This window comes from Lutzomyia longipalpis, chromosome 2 (assembly GCF_024334085.1).
Source record: "Lutzomyia longipalpis isolate SR_M1_2022 chromosome 2, ASM2433408v1".
NCBI classification, from domain to species: Eukaryota; Metazoa; Arthropoda; class Insecta; order Diptera; family Psychodidae; genus Lutzomyia; species Lutzomyia longipalpis.
The window spans coordinates 10,122,701-10,141,735 of NC_074708.1; the positions used below are offsets into that span (position 1 = coordinate 10,122,701).

General features: G+C 41.8%; 4 protein-coding genes and 1 long non-coding RNA gene across 7 annotated transcripts; 2 read left to right on the forward strand and 3 right to left on the reverse strand.

The window, feature by feature from the left end:
* Positions 1–1,435: 1,435 nt before the first annotated feature.
* Positions 1,436–2,181, reverse strand: LOC129788330 (uncharacterized). Its single transcript, XR_008750358.1, has 3 exons — positions 1,800–2,181; positions 1,634–1,718; positions 1,436–1,556 (listed from the first exon to the last, which is right to left on the reverse strand). It is a non-coding gene; the product is annotated as an uncharacterized LOC129788330 (long non-coding RNA).
* Positions 2,182–3,093: 912 nt separating this feature from the next.
* LOC129788332 (nucleoporin Ndc1-like) lies at positions 3,094–5,181 on the forward strand. Its single transcript, XM_055824298.1, has 2 exons — positions 3,094–3,210; positions 3,315–5,181. The coding sequence occupies exon 2, from the start codon at positions 3,340–3,342 to the stop codon at positions 5,071–5,073; it is 1,734 nt and encodes a 577-aa protein (XP_055680273.1). The 5' UTR covers positions 3,094–3,210; positions 3,315–3,339; the 3' UTR covers positions 5,074–5,181.
* A 1,111-nt stretch (positions 5,182–6,292) lies between these two features.
* LOC129791460 (cyclin-T) lies at positions 6,293–12,776 on the reverse strand. Of its 2 annotated transcripts, none has more exons than XM_055829652.1 (6): positions 12,403–12,776; positions 11,961–12,078; positions 11,657–11,873; positions 11,383–11,428; positions 8,644–9,462; positions 6,293–8,582 (listed from the first exon to the last, which is right to left on the reverse strand). In XM_055829652.1, the coding sequence occupies exons 1-6, from the start codon at positions 12,558–12,560 to the stop codon at positions 7,061–7,063; spliced, it is 2,880 nt and encodes a 959-aa protein (XP_055685627.1). In that variant the 5' UTR covers positions 12,561–12,776; the 3' UTR covers positions 6,293–7,060. The 2 variants fall into 2 exon arrangements, with proteins under 2 accessions (XP_055685627.1, XP_055685626.1); XM_055829651.1 differs by having other exon boundaries at positions 11,383–11,446.
* Positions 12,777–13,364: 588 nt separating this feature from the next.
* Positions 13,365–17,683, forward strand: LOC129791465 (enhancer of mRNA-decapping protein 4 homolog). Its single transcript, XM_055829660.1, has 5 exons — positions 13,365–13,649; positions 13,757–14,663; positions 14,769–16,811; positions 16,895–17,205; positions 17,275–17,683. The coding sequence occupies exons 1-5, from the start codon at positions 13,603–13,605 to the stop codon at positions 17,462–17,464; spliced, it is 3,498 nt and encodes a 1,165-aa protein (XP_055685635.1). The 5' UTR covers positions 13,365–13,602; the 3' UTR covers positions 17,465–17,683.
* LOC129791466 (coatomer subunit epsilon) lies at positions 17,512–18,822 on the reverse strand. Of its 2 annotated transcripts, XM_055829662.1 has the most exons (3): positions 18,640–18,822; positions 18,303–18,571; positions 17,512–18,227 (listed from the first exon to the last, which is right to left on the reverse strand). In XM_055829662.1, exons 1-3 carry the CDS (start codon positions 18,736–18,738, stop codon positions 17,699–17,701), a joined length of 897 nt encoding a protein of 298 aa, XP_055685637.1. In that variant the 5' UTR covers positions 18,739–18,822; the 3' UTR covers positions 17,512–17,698. The 2 variants fall into 2 exon arrangements, with proteins under 2 accessions (XP_055685637.1, XP_055685636.1); XM_055829661.1 differs by having other exon boundaries at positions 17,512–18,571; positions 18,640–18,811.
* Positions 18,823–19,035: the final 213 nt, after the last annotated feature.

The window sequence follows — 19,035 nt, forward strand, 5'->3', positions numbered from 1 at the left end:
GAGCCTTGAAACTCTCGCACTGATAGAGCGGATGAGCTCCACCACATTTGTGGCATTTTCCAGTTTCCGTGTGATGTGTAGCAATTCCCCCCTTGCTGGGCTTAGAGGGAGCTTTCTCAGGTTGCTTGGGTGCACCTTTGGGCGGTGCCTTTGTTGTATCTTGTAGGCCAAGATTAGCTCGCTCCATGACATCAGTAGCCTTTTCCATGAAGTCGAAGAAGTCATCCACTGAAGCCATGTTCTCCGAGTCACGTGATTCTTCCCATTTTGTTCTGAATTTCTCAGACATGTTCTGCTTCATAAGATAGATTAGCCACACATCTAGCTTCAGACAATCATCCCCCAATGCCTTCATGCTGTCGAAGATTTGGCGGTATTTCCTGTTTGCTTGTAGGAGATCATCCACGGTGTCTACTTTCTGTTTCGACTGAGCCATGAATTGATCAATGAAGGCGTTGATAAGATGCACTTTCTTTTCGTATCGCTTTGTGAGTCGCTGCCATGTGGGCTCATAGTTGTCGTCGGAAATTTGAACATGGCTGATGTCTTCAGCTGCGCTGCCTGTGAGCGCCATTTTCAAATACTGCATCTTTTGATTCGGTCTCAGATCAGGATTTGAGTGGATGGTGCTGTGAAATGCGTCCCTGAAACGCATCCATTCTGTGTATTGACCGTTGAAGGTCGGAAGATTCAACTGTGGGAGTTTTGTGCGAGCTGAGAGTGATGATGATGATGGGCCTTCTGTTTGAAGCTTCACAATATGCTGTAGGAGATTGGTTTGATTTTGCAGTACTTCCGGGAGCATGTTGTCCTTGGAAGTGTCATTGTGATTTCTCGAGCTCTGTTGGTGTTCTCCAAGGATGTCCTCAAGCTTGAGACGTAGTTCCATACAGCGATCTTGAAAAGCGTCGCCCTCATCTTCTTCGAGTTTGCATAGATCAGGGTCTTGTTGTGCAAGAACCTCGATCTCGATCTGAATTGGCATGAATTTATCCAATGTTGATTGGATCTCAGTGAGCCAGGAAGCTGCTAAACGATGTGTGATTGTGTCAGTCTCAGAGACCTTCTTCTCCAGTCTCGTGAGAGTACGCTTGTGAATACCTCGCTGTACACGGAATGCGCTGAGTTTGATTTCTGCCATCTTGCTACAAGTCAGGTCAGGGTGACGACGGTAGAACCAAGTTGACAGGTATTGTGTGTATCAATTCGCAACAGTCGAGGTCGAATAGCAAGTGATTCAATCCTGCGCAGATTTTCTTTAAGCCGTTGGAGGCGTGGAGGATAGAATGCACGATGCCCTTGAGAATAGAAGCTGCTGGTGGCTTCCCAATTGAGTGCGCTGATTCTTGTTGACGTGCGAAGGACCAGAATTTTATGTAGATGAAGTTACCTTTGAGGGAGATGATAAAAACATTAGTGACACTATGGTGACGGAGTGTCCCCTGGCTCTCAACCTCAATATGTTTTGTACGCACCTTTGAGAAGATGTACACAAAAGAGATTAGTAACTTCAATGATAATTCACCTCCTTGCCTTCCTTCTTGAGCTTTACACACCTGCGGAAGAGAATCAGAGGGAGCATTAAAGGCACCTCCGGCGCGAATTGACCAGAATTTTATGTAGATGAAGTTACCTTTGAGGGAGATGATAAAAACATTAGTGACACTATGGTGACGGAGTGTCCCCTGGCTCTCAACCTCAATATGTTTTGTACGCACCTTTGAGAAGATGTACACAAAAGAGATTAGTAACTTCAATGATAATTCACCTCCTTGCCTTCCTTCTTGAGCTTTACACACCTGCGGAAGAGAATCAGAGGGAGCATTAAAGGCACCTCCGGCGCGAATTGACCGGAATGGCGGGTGACCTTGAATGACTCTGATTCCCTTTCTTTGAGCGATGCAAATCCTCCCTTTGCTGCTAAGGTGGTCCACAAATGATGAGAATTTCAGTATATTTCACTTCAAAACTAATTTAATTCTCGAACAGGAATGATGAATTTCACAAATAATAAGTTTAAAGGCAAGAAAAATGATAAAAATTAAGAATTCACAGTATGGCGTATTGTTGCGTCAGTTGCCAGGGTAAGAAGAAGAATGAGGTTATGATGTTTTTCCCTATAAATAATTTGTGCCGTACTTTTCCACACTACTGTGCCGACTTGTCCTAGGACAGGCGCGCACAGTTGCAATTTCGGAACTCCCGGAAGATTCAGTTTTACTTCATTTTTCACCACGGCAGGGACGGCAGCTGATGCACGCACATGAGAGATACGCAATCTATCATTTCCTTCAACACTTCTCTTCACCTCCAGCTCCACAGCTCGATTTTTTCGCTCTTCCTCCTTCCTCTTTAAGCTCATATTAATTTCCCGCCCATATTCATTGTACTTCCTCTCCAGGAAATTCTTCACTTCCTCGTCATCTGATGAGTCTGAATCATTCCCAAATATTGCTTCTGTTGCTGCCAATTTCTCCTTTAACTTCTCCTTCTCCGGATCCAAGGGTTGCTCCTCCGAAAGGAAATCAAATGTCCGGGAACAGCTGGGTTTGGGTTCCGCAGCTTCACCATCTTCACAAATCTGCAAAAGTTGCTGCTCCAAGTCATCCAGTTCTGGATCATCATTCTGCGAACCAAAATTAGCCTCCAAAGTGCTCATTTTTTACAATTGCAAAATCCTGGAAGTAAAAATTAGGTTATGTTTTCTGCCACGAGTGAGAAATTCTTGTACTTACAAATTTTCTTTGATTATTTTGAAAGAAAATTTTCTTTTCTAGATTTTTTTGCTGAATATTTTTTTGAGACTTTTAAATAATTGCTGATTTGCTGAGAATTTCCGTGGGGAAGGAGAAAAATTTTCCCTCCAACAAAGGTAAACAAACAAACCCAGCTGGCATGTGATTTGAACCCAAATCGTTTCTCTTATGTTTTCGGTACGTGGTATTGAATAGTAAAAAATCTTTTCTCTTCTTTCTCTCAATTTATTTCTTTTCATAATTCTCAATTTAAAGAATTTTTTATCTTTATAAATGTTATAAATAATTTGTCAACAATTACAAAGATCATAAAACATTTTCTCATTCAAAAAAAACTTTCAAAAAGTTCAAAAACTCGAAGCTTTTTCCGTTATGGATAACTTGGATAAGTAATTTTGGATAATACTCCTTGTTTACCATTGTGCCGCCTTTTTGCATTTTCCTCTAAAATCAGGTAATTATTAATATTTCTTACTCACTAATCACTCAATTGGCTTCCCAGGAATAAATTAAGATAGTAATCATTCAATTTTACCTTTAATTTTTCGTTGAAAATAGTTGAGCTCCCGGCATAACCTCAAAAATGATAGCAGCACAGGAGGTTGAGTGCCGGAAAATTTGTGCTGAGAGATTTTTCCTGGCCATAGCGTGCAGTACGGGCTCTCAATTCATCATGCTCGGCATCTTCCTGCTATTCGTCAACTTTAGCATCGTGCACCCTGTGGCATGGATTACGGGGAGCATAGGAAAGATCTTCTCGTTCTACACCTGGCTCTGTATCATCCCCCTCATTGGCTCCGTGGGCATCTATGGGATGCTAATGGCGCGGCATTTGGCCACTGAACCCCGATACTTTCACAATAGATTCAGCATGTACCGCTCAAATGGGCGTATGGTGGCTTACTTGGGTGCCCATGGAATTGTTGGTTTCCTCACGGCGTGGCTCTACACGAAATTCCTTCCGGATGGCTACAATTCCATCGTGAGGGGATGCAATGGGGACTGGTGCTACAACGACAAGTACATTTTTATGCTCTTGAGTGGATTCTACACGGGCTGCTACTACTTTGTCAAGGAGATCAAATCCAGCAATGCTGTCCTTTTCCCAATTGCCCAGCAGGGGAAATACTATCAGATCACATCGAACCTCTCGGGGATCTTCTGTAAATCCCTCACAATGACAATCTTCTCCACAGCAAGCTTTATCTTTAGCTACTGGATGGGAAGTTTGGTGCTCCGATGGACAATTGGGGGTGTTTTTAGTCTCAATCACGGTGGAGAGTCACTTTTTGGGAATCTCTTTGCCTTCCTGCTGGACTGGAAACTCCTTATCTTCGTGTGGATTGTCTCGTCACAGATTCTCAGCAATATGTTCCTCATTACGCGATTCTTTCATGTCTTCCTCACGGAATATCGGGCATTTCCCATTGTCCGGATTATTGGCAGCTCAAATGAGCAGGAAATCACTTTAGCTGAAGCCTTGGCGTGCCACAAGGTGCCTGTTATTCAAGATCTCGCCTGTCAGGATCTCTTTGTGGTGGCCAATGGAGGTGATGTAGCTCGACGAAGGGATATCTTTACTCTCTCAATCCCCGGTGGGCATCCCAACAACTGGAAAGCCATTGTGTCGCAATCCCTCCAACTCATCACGGAATTCACGCAGAAACTCACAAAATCCCTCGAGGGATGCCAACGAGCACCAATTCTACCCGCAAGAGTTGCCTTTGTGCGTCCCACGGCAACGGAAATGGCTGATAAAATTCTCTGGACACAGTACACAGAAGGACTCAGAATTCGACGAGGAAACTACCCACAGGACATCTTCCCAACACCACCTGATTCCACAACTTCGGCGAAATTCTACACACTCCAAGACTTCCGGAAGATGCTCTCTGACTACATTGCCAGCGGGAAGAGGTATCTGATGACCTACCCAGGAATACATTTCCTCTTCAGTGAGACACCCTTTGAGGAGGTTTTCTTCCATCTCAAGCACTCCCAGAGGATTATTTGGATTATCCAGGCAATTGCAGCTCTCACGGAGAAATCTATTGAAGAGGACAAATTCGGCGTTGTTCAAACGGATCTAACAGACATCATTCGGACCTTCCTCCAGCTTAAAGGTGTTCTAGACAAAATTGGGAATCTAATGCTGGGCGAACGTCGAATTGATCGGAACTTCTTGGCACTGAAGAGTGCTTCCCGGAGGAGTCTCTATCGCATCTCCAACACTTTCTCACCATACTTTGGGGATCTTCTCCTCAGTGACAGTGACTTGAGGCAACTTAGTCTCTTTGTCACCTACAAAGAAGCCTAAGAATGCTAATAAGAACTTTATTGCTTATATTAATTTTTTTCTTCTAATTATTTAAAATACAAGAAATTCAGAATAAAAAATGCCGAATAAATAATTTTTTGAATTTAATTTAATGTTTTATTATTTTCGTTGATAAGAAGGAATTCAATTCTTTTGGGGATTAAAAATTCAAAAGGAGTCTATTCACTTTTGATTGTGTCAATGCTATCAAATTGAATAAACTAAGGAATTTTGTATAAAAGATTAAACAATGGGCCTAATTCAGCGACCAAGAAACCCTTGAAATCTTTAAATTTTGTACTGAAATTTCAAGATTTCAAGCGAATTTCAAGGGTTTCTTGGTCGCTGAATAAGGCCCAATATCAAAAAAAAATTTAAAAACTAACATTAAGAAAAATATTCAAAAAATAAGAAAAAGAATTTTTTTTAATGCAAAACCACGCCTCCATTGTACCTCATTTCCCGTTTTAAAGCCTGAAGCATAAGCGTCTGCAAGGCTGTACCAAGAAATCTATTCAAAAGGGTGTTTTTATTAGAAAACAATTTTTTTTAAAAGCATAAAGAATGGATAAAGGACTCAAAAGCCGAGATTTTTTTTATTGAAATAAGCAGCTTTTGACGATTTAATCGTGCGATTCAAACGTTTGACATTTGTTTTCCCATGTTTGACGTTTTTTTTTTAATATCTGATATTCATTTTTGAACGTTTGACTGCAATAAACATTGCCTAATATCTAACGTTTATTCTGCCGTTGTATTTTTTAAAAACTTGACGTTTGAGTTAACATTTGTTTGACATTTCTTTACTAACGTTGAAAAATCATCCTCTTTTTGATAAATTCTTCCTGTAATAGTCTGAAATGAATTTATTCTGACTATTTACGAAAAGTTAAATTGCTTGATCTTCTAGGACATTATTTGACCACGCAGCGGGATAGTTAAGCCGTTAAAAGAAAATTAATCAAAATACTCAAAATAGTTATAATCAGGAAATCTCCCTACGCTGAAAACTTCATGATCACTATATTTGGGCATTTTGTTGAGGTGCAGAAGCACAATTTGACCAATAAAGACGCGCAGAAGCATCAAAAGATCCGGATAAATTCATAAAGAAAACGCTTTGGCGGCTTTGGCCATTCCACCGTCTCTTCCGTGTGAAAAATTATACAGACAACAAAAATGAATAAACTCCTTTCGGAAATCAATAAAAAAAAGATGATTTTTTAGGTATGAGAAAAAGTTGTGTTTATTTAATGCTTTTCTTTGCTTCTATTTACAAATTCAGCTAAAATGTCGATAGTAGATTTCTATGTATATACTCTCGAGGAAACATTTTGCAATTTTTTTTCTTTAATCTGAATCTCATCAAATATCCTTTCTCTTCCACGGCGCATCCCTCTCATTCCTTTCGGGATTGGGGAAGATTTGTTTTTCCTTTAGAATCAAAAAGGAGAATAGTCATTTTGTGGTTGATTTCTTTTGGCTTATTTGCAAGAAAATCATCATTTTTCTTTGCAAACATTCCCAACAATTTATTATTTCTTTCTCCATCACTTCATAATATTTTCGGGGTTGGGGGTGTCCCAAAATAAAATCATGAAAGCATCCCCGAAGTTTTGTTTTTTTAAATGTTTTCTCTAAATATTATTTTACATATTTTCACGATAATATCGCAAATGGATTACGTCCAAAATCCTCTCTCTGCTTATTGAATAATTTCAATCAACTTCCTTCTTTTTTCTTTTAGCATTCCCTCATTTTTTCGTCTCTTAAAAGCTAAGGGTTGTTTTTTTGTTTGTTTGTTTGTAAAGAAATGAGAGGTAATAGTAAAATTTAAATTCAACAACAATCTCTCCCTGCTTCTTTCCTTCTCTCTCTCTCTCACTTTCTAAAAATTCCAAACATTAACTTTTTGTTTGTTTTTTTTTTATTATTCTACTGCTACGCCACGAGCTGCAGGGGGGAAGCTTCCTTTATGATCTTTAACCTACATGGTGTACTTCAGGATCTTCTCCTTGTCCTTATCCTTCTTCCTGGCAGCTCCACCACCACCTGGTGCTCCTGGATAGGCCGTCAAGTACATTGGATCATCGGAGAAATTCTCAATTTTATCTTTGGAGATCTTTATCTTGAGCGACGACGATGGCTTATCCAGCAGAAGATGATCCAGCGACGATGGCTGCGTTCCCGCCATACGATCATCATGCATCCCATGCCCACCCGCATTAATCTCCGGCCGTAGGCGTTCTTTGGGAATTTTTATCTTGAATCCCCCATCGGTTGCTGCTGCTCCACCACCATCCGTTGGACCCTTCTCCCGTGGCAGCATTATTTTCAACGTTACCGGATTCTTGTGGTGATCATCATTGCCACGCTGCTGCTCCCCCTTATCCCTCTCCTTGTCCTTCTTGTGCTTCTTCCTCTCCTCACGATCCTTCGTCTTATCCTTCTCTTTGTGTTTGTGCTTGTCCTTCTTCTTCTTCTTCTCCGATCGATTCTTATGGTGCTCCTGCGCCTCAGCCCCCACTTCACTCTTCACCGGAACACCCTGTTGTGGTGGTTGCAGCACATTCGACGGCATCATACCGCCTGACGACGTTGGGTTCTTCCCATCAATCTGCTGCACTGCAGGTGGTGGCTGTACCACATGCGCCATCATATCTTGCCCTGTTCCAGCTGCAGGTGGTTGCTGCTGCTGCTGCTTCTCCGTACCACCACCCATTGACCATTTATTCTCAGAGAGACTCTCCTTTAGCAGACAACTCACTAAATCGGGATTTGTTTCGATACTATTTGCCAACGATGGTGGGAATATCTTGTGCCCCCCACTGCTACTGCTGCTACTCTTGGGCTGATCGAATGCCGTATCGAAAGCATTGAAACTCCCACCGAGATGCAGGGGATTCCCACCACCCATTGAATCCATCTTCCCAGCACGTGCACGTGATTCATTTTCAGCCTCTGAACGACGCATTTTTGCCTCCCGGAAATCAATCCCACTCTCCTCATGACGCGTCATGTCGTCAAAGGTGCGCTTAACATTGCTAGAAATCTTATATGGTGGCCCCCCGAATGGTGGTGGTGGCGGATGCTTCATCTGTGGCTTCACACTTGCCACCTTCTTCTCCATTCCCGGTGGATTATTCAGTGATTGTGGTGGTGGATGAAGTACTTGATTGGATTTACTCGGATGACTACTACTACTACTACTACCACTACCTCCACCCGATGCCGACATATCAGGTCGTTTATCCTTCTTCACATCCATACGGCGATCGTCATACCTTGGTAACGATGGCACGGCGGATTTCTTCATCACATCCACCTTTTCCGGTTGATCGGGGCTAAAGATGGATTTTTGGGGATGTCTCGGAGACGTGGGCGGAACTATATCACTACTACTTTCATTATTTTGCTGTGAAACATCAACATGTCCACTTCCTCCTGGATTTTTCGGTCCAAACACCGGTGGTGGACCACCTTCGTGTTTATGGGAATTTTGGCTGTACCTACAAAGTTAAAAAAATCAATAAAACATTTCAAAAAGAAAAGACAAAAGTTGCAACAAACCTCATGCCCTGAGATGTATTGGAACCACCACTCCTTGTGGGAGGTTCACTGAAGTAATTGGATGATTGCTGGTACTGCCCACCACCACCACCACTCTTGGACTGCTGTGTGGAAGACGCAAAGAGATCCTTCTTCTGCTGCTGCTGCTGCTCCCGGAAATCCGGCGGTGGTTTGTGCTGCGGAAATCCCGAAGGATGGTGCTGCTGGAAGGATGGTCGACTCTTACTCGACTCCCTCCCGAAGGCATCTCTTGGCGGCGGTAGGCCACGTGTGTGTCCAGAACTCCCCTGAATGGCAGCAGCCCCCTTGGCCGTTCCCACCATATTCCCCTTCATCCCCCCGTGGCCCCCATCAGCCTGTGTCGGCGGCACATTTGGACGTTCACGTGATTTCCCACTCTGATGGTGCATCTGCTGAAAGTGCTGCTGTTGCTGACGCGACGACGACGACGACGGCATCCCTTTGGGGTTATTCGGATCCACCTTATGATGGTGCGAATGCCCCATCGATGAGGAGGCTCTATGATGATTTGAGCGCTCCTGCGATGATCCTTCGCCGACTTTTGCCCCCTGAGCGAGTGTCTTGATGGAATTCAACTTACTCTTGAGGCGCGATGGGCTCTTATCGTAGATTTGGATAAATTCCTCCGTTAGCTGCGTTAGGAGCTCCACCGTAACAGTCTTATCCACATAGTGGAACCACGGCAAACCCTCTGAAGAGTTTGGGATCGCCCAATTGGACCACTGACATGCCAAATGGATGCAGAAGCACGCCACAACAGTTGGTTTGTATTGAAGACACATTGTTGTTAAGTGCAGACTACAAAGAAAATTGAGAAGAGAAGGATATTCCCAAGAAAAATGGGATGTTAGTTTATTTGTCGATTTGTTTGTAACGCTTTTTTGAGTTTTTCTATCTCTTTGCAATTTAATTGGATAAACTTCACGCCAAAATTCATTAAATTGGTGGAACTTCAATGCAAACTAACTTTAAATAGATTTTAGGATTTTATGTTTAAAAGTTTAGGGAAAGATTGACTAATTATGAGATTCTTTTATTAAATAAAGGATTTTTTATGATTTTTTCTTTATTTTTTTTTTTGCTTCAAAGAATAGCAAATTGACAAGAAAATTAAATGAAATAAAGCAAAGCTTTCAATAAAAATAAAAAAATACTAGTGTGGCGCCCTGAATAGGGGGCGCCACAGGGCTTTGGTCAAATCCCCCAGTAACCTCCACCCTCGTAGTCCTCAACTAATCTAACAGCACTTTCACTGCGCAGCCATACCCGCACAAGGCTGAGCTCCGACTGACTCTCTCTCATTATCCCTCTTTACCACTCTCATATAATTACTCTCTCAGTGCTCTCCTACGTTCTCTTGAGGATTCTCGTATTCTCTCTCACCTATTTGAGGGTTTGTAACCTAGACGCAGAAGCCGTTGCCGAGGGAAGGGCAGCCGTTACAGTTACCGCCAATCTAAGGGTACTCACTCTATGTGCTAGGTTAATATTCGCTGGATAGTGAGTCGGGCGCTACACTAGGCTGTCTTTTCCTTTTTCAACCTTAACGTCATTTTAAATCATTTATTGAGTTCTCAATACTCTAATTTCAAGGTTAATAAAATATGAATTTCTCAGATTTTAAAGGACTTTTGATAAAAATCGTGAAAATCATTCAAAAAATCAGAAAAAATCAAATAGAAAATTGATAAATTCTATAAAATTTTCTCAGACTAGATTATTTTCTAGTCCGGATGAAGTTTTTCCAGACTTTAGCTACTCAAACAGGGGATTTTGAAAAAGGCGACTAGTCTTTATAATTATTAAACTTCCTTATAATTTTAAATGATTTTTTTGTTTGTTAAAAAATCTAAATAAGTTATGGGCTTGATTTTGTTAATTTTTTTCTTTAGCTGATATTGCTGATTTTCTTGTAACCTTAAATTTTTGGGGAAACTTTTTTACTTTTCTAATCCGAATATAGAAAAAACTATCAAAATCTTATAATATTCTTCATGGAATAGAAAAGATTTTTGACAGAAATGACCCCAAAACCATAATTAAATCTCAATTATTAGATAATTTAAAGGCTCTGGATTGATAAAGATTTGAAAAATAATTATATTCTAATAATGCTTCTTTTGATTTTATTTTATAGTTTTAAATTAGAAAATAAATAGGGATCTAATAAATAGTAAAACTTAGCCTCATTAAAAGGCAATTTAACTCCTCAATAACTGAATATTTAAATTTAATCTATGAAAATGCTTTTTAAGGATGATTTTCTTCACTTTAACAATTTCAACTCCCTGTTGATCTAAAATAAATTACTAAACATGATTTTAAGTTATAAATTCCCTAAATTTCAATAAAGTTCCTAATGTTTTTCGTGGAAAAACCATTTTGAAAAGAAAACTTAACATTTTTTCTTTCATTTAATTTTTTTTTTAATAATCTTGTAGTAAATAAAATGAATTTTGATGCTCGTACATTTTTGATTTTATTAAATTTTTTGGGTCACTTTCCCCACCATGGAGTCAGCAGACACTTCTTTTTCTCATTATGCATTAATAAAAATCGAAAGTTATGACTTTGAATAGGTAGTTTTAGACAGACACCAGACGCCCAGAAAGATTACTTTTGTATATGCGGAGATTTAAAAAATGATAATGAATGTTCTTCAGGTAAGAAAGAGATTATCCTTCCTTGAGGGGGGAAAAATAGTTCTTAATGACTCACCTGTTGGAGGCCATGAAGTAGGATGTCTGGGCTAGATCTTTGCATGCTGGAAAAGAGAATGTTGCTGAGAATCCCTGTAAAATTCCACAGAACAACATAGAATGGCCAGTTTGGAGACAATGTTTCCGAGCGCGCTCTTATTAAGCAAAAATTTCACCCTTGAAGGGGGCTTTTGATGAGGATGAGTCATTTTGTGGAAATTTCAATTTAATTTGGGGCACACAAACATTGTCTCCTCGCTGGCGCTGCGTGTCTCAGAAGCCGCGTGTCTCACCTTTCACAAGATGGCAAGTCTTGACGACGTGCGTGTGGGGATGATCGATGGCTACGTCAAATCCCAATGTCTGCAGAAGAACATTCTCATTGAATACCAAATCCTGGGCTTGCTCCGAGAATGCCTCCTTCGTGGTATCCGGTGGCTCAGCCGATGGTGTTAGGCAGGAGTAGTACACACGAATTACATGTTCCAGCTTTCGTGGTTGCTCCTCCACCTAGAAACAAAACATTCCCGGAGGCATTTTTTTTTATTTAAATACTTCTGGGAATGTCACACACTTTTGGCTGGAAAAGGAGCTCACCTTTGCTGCCAGAAAGAGGCTTGCTGCGGCTATTCCGTGACGATTGAAGTGTGTGAAGGAGTGAAATGCATAGAATCGATGCATGTACACAATTGCTGTATTTATGCACAGTTGAGAGCTGCAGAGGAGAGAAAAAAAAATTATATCAAAAAAGATAAGAAAGAAAAACTTCCGGACAACCTTCCCCAGACAGCATGGAAGCATTGCCTATACTACGCACAAATTTTCACTTTTCCACTGCCCAGAAAATCCCCCCTCGCGACCTTTTGACTATTGCAAACATTTCTTGGGGTCCCCCTTTGAGGGTTTAGCGTACATTCCCAAAGTTTTTCGCAGTGAAAAGGGGATTTTTGTGCGTATTTATTTATGCACGCAAAACAATATTGGCGCTGTCAAAATAAATGTCTGCCATGCCCTTCCAATTTTGCAGGGAAATACTCACACTCTAAGCAGTTGCCCCATTTCCTGGATGAGATAGGCCGTCTGCTGCCGATAGACCAGCTCCTTGTCCGCATCTATGCCACATTTTCGGCTCGGTGAGTTCTGGAGTTGTTCTGCCGTGAAGTACCATCTTGAATCTTTGTCATTCTCAGCCATCATTCAACCTGCACCCAAAACACACGATGCGTTCACCAAGAATGGCACAAAAGCACACCACTCGCAACTCCCGGGCCCAATGCACACACTCCTGCACCCCGTTCTATCACAAAATCACTCCTTTTTCCAGGAAAATTGCTTTTAAATGATGCTCACGACAGGATTGTTTTGCCTACTTTGATTGTTGTCACGTTTGTCCGTCAATATGGGACGACCCCTATAAATAACTGCCTTCTCCTTGGGAAAGTCGATTGAATGTCTACTGGATTGTACATGGATGCACGCACCTCTTTATAGGGTAGCAAAAAACAATCGATATTAAACGATTGTATCGAAAACAATTATTATTGCTTAGTTTTTCGTGATTTTCTCACATTTTTTGGAAGTTTTCTTCATCTGGATATATTTTATTTTTATTTATTTGTCAAAATAAATCAATAAAGAAGAAAATCACAAAAATTCTCCGAAAGAATCGTTCAGTTTAAACTATATCGAAGTATCGATTATATCGAAAACGATCGCCAGAGTTCAGTTTTCCTCAATTTTTTCGCATTTCCCGTCTGGATGGGATTTTTTGGATATAGAGGGCGCCACTGTATCGATTGGCATCAAAAACGGGGAAAATTCAAAAATATTTATTTTCAAAAATTCTCGTAAAAAATGAAATAGCAACATTTTATCAAATCTCTCGCTCGCACTTTGTCTATGCAATCAGCATATGCCGTATGCGTATACAAGATTTGCAGCACAAGCTGACTTTGATGACCAACAGCAATCTCCTTCCAACTTCACACCATTCCTCTCTTGCTCTCACGCACACAAAAACATAGCTGTTGCTATCTCACTCTGCAAAAATACATAGTTTGTTTTGAACTTTTGTTCTGCAAGCGAAATTGCAACTTTTTCACAATTTTCGCATTCACCGACGTGATAAGACGTGCTAAATTTGATGCAAGAGAAAGTATTCAAGTTGTGTGCTTAGACTATTCTTACTCTATTATTTTTTTACCTAAGTGTTGTGAAGCTTTTTACAAGTTTATTTAAAATGGATGACAGCAGCATTGCAAAGACAATGGATTTAACCTCACAAATGTAAGGGCTTCGTTTTTTTTTCTTCTTTAATTTTCCGGTTGTAAAATTGTGAGGGCCCCCATTGGGATAACTGAGATTTCATTTTGCTTTCTTTCTCTCCCGTGTAGAATTATCAAGCCGAACGAGAAGCAGCAGTGCTTTGAGACACAAGGGAAGGATGTGACTGTGGTGGGATTTTCCGGGAAGCACGATCATGGGAGCTCAAAAGTGAAGCTGAAGAACATTGTGGACTACAAGTGGGAGGTGAAGAACTACTCAGGGCGCCTTATTGCCATTCATCTCGATGGGAAGCACATTGCGTATAGTATTAAGGTGAATAATCATGGGACAGCCGAGGGAATGGTGCGGGTGGTGAATGTGCAAACGGGCCAGAGGAGTCTCATTAAGGGGATGGCCAATGAAGTGTTGGATCTGCAATTTGCCTACCTTGAGACACAAATCATCCTCGGCTGCATCGACGAGGCATCCCTCTTCATCCATCGCATTGACACCCTATCCGAGAAGCTGTCTGTGGTGCTTCTGCTTAAGATTCAAGATACCCTCGTGGGGCATGACTGTAAGTACGATAAATTGGCGTGGTGTCCGTCTGTGCCACAGAGTAAAGATGACGTGGATGAATATGCCAGCCAATTGCTTGTTTGGGCACGTGGAAGTCAATTTCAGTGCTACAGCATCAATGCTGTCCTCGATGCCTACGGCACAGGGACACACAAGGCGGCCGATATCTCCGATGGAAGCTTAAAGTTTCAAGAATCCACCAAAACCATCACGTACGCCATGTTCTCACCCGATGGCACCACACTGGGGGTCAGCAGTGATGACGGATCCATTGACTTTTATCAAATTTACCTGCACCTCAAGGATACCAGTCCACGGCGTCTGCACCACTGGAAGCCCCACAATGGGAAAATTGTCACGAGCTTCTTCTTCCTGGACAATCACACGGAATTCACATCCAACAGCACCTTCTGGAAGCACGCAATCACCGGAGCGGATAACAATACGGAATTTAAGGTACATTCATCACTTTTTAATGACATTGATCCCTTTTTAATTGCCCTGAAATCCTTTTGGAAGATTTTTTAATTAATGATTTACTTTCATTTATTTCTCTTAAAGGTTTGGCGCTGCGATACCTGGACGTGCATCCAAACGGTAACGTTCAAGACTCAGGGTGACTTCCCGTTGTGCCTAAAGGCGGAAATTGACAAGACCTCATCGTACCTAATGGTGTCAGATACAATAAATCGCGGCTTGTACGCCATGCAAATTGTGAAGACGATCAAGGAGGAAGATTCCGGATCTGAGGATGGTGGAGACGGTGGTGGTGCCACCAAGAAGGACAAGACGACAGATAGTGGTGGCACAACAAGTATCAATTCCATTGCCTACGTTAAATCCATCACGGAATTCCCAATGTCCTCGCCAATACTCAGCTTTGGAATTGTCGATGCAGCCCTCCGGAAGTACAAGTGTGGCGTCACCGATGCCTACATGATTGAGGAGATGGATGATTACGACGAAGAGAACAATGCCCTGTACTGTGTTGTCATCCACATGTTCCTCGTACAGCCAAAAAGTGTCCAAGAATGTCATGTTCTGTACCAACCAACATTGGCCATTGACACGGCAATGGGAAGTTCCCTCACCCTCCAGGGTGCTGCGGAAGTGAGTGATGATGATGACATGGGTGGTGGGGAACAAAATGAGGAGGAGAATGAAACAACAAACTTCGATACGTGCAAATCGGCGGAATTCAATTCAATTCTCTCCCCTAAACCGAATAATTCGCTTAATCTCAGCGGGAGTTTCGGGCAGAAGCAGCCGTCGCAGCTGAATCTCATGACACCGGACTCATTTCATTCACCCGGGAAGAAGGAGAGTGTGCCCGAGGGCGTGAGTGAGGTTGTAATGTCGGCCATACGAATGCTAGCTGCCACCACGACGTCTCCTGATCAGAAGAATCTCCTCAATTTGGTCAACAGTTCCACAGGGGGGCAGAGTGGGGGGAAGACGTTTGAGGAGGAGATGCCGCATTCATTCCTACGTGATTTACCTCAGGGAGAAATTCTTGCAAGTGGCGGTTCAAGTCCAAGTCGGGAGGTGGAGAAGATTCTCTCGCTGCAGAAGGATGATTGCCTGAGTGAGTACTTTGACGATGCTGAGGCGGGAGATGATGGGGAAGATGTGGAGGATAATGCTGTGGCGTCCGATGAGGCTGGACATGGGGCAGATGGAAAGGATGATTGGCCAAAGGTGCCAAATATTCAGCATATCTCCCAAATGCCATCAACAGACCTCCTCACGGATACAAATACAAAGGCACGGAGTATTGAAATGAAGCTGGATCGAATGATGGAGCTCATGTACACACAAAAGGCCAAGATTGAGGAGCTCGAAGGGGAGATTCAGCACCTCAAGAAGACGCAAATTAATGGACACGGAGCGGATTACAAGATGCTTTCGGAAAATCTCGAAGGGAATCTATCGCAAATGCTAATGGAGTATCTACAGACAATCGATAGGAGGCACACTGTTGCCACGGAGACTCTCCTGGCTGAGAGGATGACGGAGATGCGGGAAGGACTTGTGCATTCCTTCAATCAGGCCTTTGTCAGTCAAATTACGGAGAAATTGAGTGCAATCCTCCTTGTGGAGCTGAAGCATCAACTTATGCCACTTTTAGCCACAAAAACTGATGCTCTTGTGATGGAAATTGGTCAGAAGAGTGATCACATGCTGCGAGAAACAATCACAAAGGTGTGCATGAGTAAACCCATTGTGGACTCCTTTGCCGGGGCAACCCTTCGTGGGACGCAGAACATGTTTCAGGCCACATTCACGGATATTCTCACAAAAACCCTCATTCCTGCCTTTGATAAATCCACCAAGGAGATGTTCCATCAGATCAACAGCACCTTCACGGTGGGCATTACGAAGTTTGTGCGACAACTCGAGGTGTACGTGATGCAGCAACAGCCCATTCAGGAGAAGAGCGATGAGACCAATAAGCTTGTCAGGGGGCTTCCGGAACAGCTGAAATTGTCCAATGATAAGATGATTAACAGCTGTTCAGCGCAAATTATGCACGATCTCAGCAAAGACTTCAAATCCCTGCAGATGAACCTCCTGAAAACCATCAAGGAGTGCATTAAGAATGAGGTGAGGAAGCAATTTTGATCGTTCGGAACATCCGGAAAGTTCCTAAATTGAATAAATTCTTATAATTTAATTTTTCCTTGCAGATGCAAAAGAGCTTTGAAGCTCAAACGGCAAATTTGGAGGATTCTGTGTTGTCTGTGGTGCGCTCCCAGACGCAGACACCGAGTATTTTTGACGTACAGGAGAAGATTAAGATTCTCCTGGCACAGGGATCAATCAACAAGGCCTTCCATCAGGCACTCATTGCCAATGATTTATCCCTCGTGGAGTTTGTGATCGACAAGGCGGACTACAAGACTGTCTTCAATCCCTGTCCGCTGGAGCAGACGGTTCTCCTGTCCCTCATTCAGCAGATAACAGCCGATATGAGTAGCTACAGTGAGCTCAAGCACAAGTAAGATGAAATTTTCTTTAAAACTTTTGTGCAAAAATTAATTTTTTAACGAATTTTCTTTTGCCGCAGATACCTCTCGGAATCGGTTATGAATCTTAATATGAAGGATATAATCACAAAGGAACACGCCCCGTCTGTGATGAAGGAACTCTACCAGAACTGCCAGACGTACATTGCTGCCAATCCGAATAGTCATCTCTGTGGGAGTCTCCGGATGCTCCTTATGGCCATCCAAGGGTTGGGCTTTAAAGTTCTCTGATTCAAGCAACAAATCCCCCCACAATTCAATCATTGAAACACACCCTGTCATCCTTAGATCCCCGTAAATTTTATTCTTTTACTGCGCTTTAGTCCTTTTTTCATTTTCAAAAAAAAAAAACTGAACCATATATATATTTTTAAATTAATGTAATAAGAAAACTCCGCTGGAGACGAAGATAAGAGATAAAAAAATAAATAAGATTATTCAAAATGTAAATGTAATAATTTTAATTTAATAAGCTTCAAGATTGAGGGATTTCGATGGGGCATACTGCTGGGCGAATGTGTCAAAGTCACTCTCCTTCTTCGTGTATTCCCGGATGAATGGGGAATCTCGGTAGTTTTCACGGAGTTGCGTGAGATACCGCTGGGGAATTTCCCATCCAGTTTCCTGTTGCTGCGACAGAGCCATGAGATTGATGAGGGTGTCGTAGTTGTTGGGATCTTTGTTCAGAGCTTCACGGAGGGTGGATTCAGCTTCCTCGTACTTCTCCTGCCCAATGAGACAGACAGCCTGGCCATTGAGAAGTTGCACAGTTGGGGTGTATTTGTCGGAGAATTCCTGGAAAATGTAGAAGGCATCCTGAAGTTTTTCCCCACCGACTTCCATGAAAATCCACGCAAGAGCCAATTGCGTCAATGTGGCATCCTCATCTGTCTTCTGCATCGTCTCGTAAGTTTTCTTGGCCAAATCAACGCGATTCAGCTTAAGAAGGGACTGAATACTCAATGCCAGAGACTCCAAATCTTCTCCCGCAATGCTAAAATCCCCAAAATAAGTCAAAATTATATATTTTCTATTAAAAGAATTGCATTGAAATGAGTTTTCTTTGCACCTGAGACAATTCTCATAGAGCCCTTCCTGGAAGTAGATGGTTCCTGCTGCAACAATCCATGCTAGATCCATAGAACCTCGATGTTTCTCCACGTAATCATCAACTTGCTGAACAATCGCTGCCTTCCGGTCTTGTTGACTGAAATACTCAGCAATCAAGCGAATGGGATACAACTCACTGCTATTCTTCACCTCATCCAGAACAATTCCATACTGCTTCTGACCAATATACGAACGATACAGGAACATATCCTTCTCCACGGATGGACTCTGCAAAGGATCCGGAATATTTCAACATAAATTTTTTGAGGTTATCCCAAATCAATTGAAGGGTTTACCTTGATTTTTTGCACTTGATTTATGCACTCCTGGAAGTTTCCCAAGTAGAAGTGATTCCGCACGAGGAACAACTCATTTCCTGCCTTTGCACCATCCATTTTTCACGAATTTTCACAGAAACAACCCTGTTGTGTTGGCAAATATATTTTTCTTGTTGGAATATGTGGCGCCTCTCTGTGTCCGGAATTGGAAGCTTTGCTGAGAAATTTCTCAAGGTAAATGCAAAAGATTTTATAATTTCTGTGATTCTTTTGTTGAACAATTTGTTAAGAGTTTTTTTTTTTGAATAATTTTGCGAGATAGTACAGCGACTAACTAATCAAATTAATCTTTTATTTTCTTTTCATTTCAATTAATGACAAATTCAAAAGAGATACAATTGAATTTCCATAAAA

Bases quoted from the DNA above. Each gene is read 5' to 3' on its own strand.
- LOC129788332 (XM_055824298.1), top strand. From the start codon at position 3,340: ATGATAGCAGCACAGGAGGTTGAGTGCCGGAAAATTTGTGCTGAGAGA.
- LOC129791460 (XM_055829651.1), bottom strand. From the start codon at position 12,560: ATGATGGCTGAGAATGACAAAGATTCAAGATGGTACTTCACGGCAGAA. The intron at 11,874-11,960 runs GTGAGCTCCTTT...TTTTGTTTCTAG, and splicing joins GCCTCTTTCTGGCAGCAAAG to GTGGAGGAGCAACCACGAAA. The intron at 9,463-11,382 runs GTGAGTCATTAA...TTTTCTTTGTAG, and splicing joins TACTTCATGGCCTCCAACAG to TCTGCACTTAACAACAATGT.
- LOC129791465 (XM_055829660.1), top strand. From the start codon at position 13,603: ATGGATGACAGCAGCATTGCAAAGACAATGGATTTAACCTCACAAAT. The intron at 13,650-13,756 runs GTAAGGGCTTCG...TCTCCCGTGTAG, and splicing joins ATGGATTTAACCTCACAAAT to AATTATCAAGCCGAACGAGA. The intron at 14,664-14,768 runs GTACATTCATCA...TTTCTCTTAAAG, and splicing joins ATAACAATACGGAATTTAAG to GTTTGGCGCTGCGATACCTG.
- LOC129791466 (XM_055829661.1), bottom strand. From the start codon at position 18,738: ATGGATGGTGCAAAGGCAGGAAATGAGTTGTTCCTCGTGCGGAATCAC. The intron at 18,572-18,639 runs GTAAACCCTTCA...GATCCTTTGCAG, and splicing joins ATCAAGTGCAAAAAATCAAG to AGTCCATCCGTGGAGAAGGA.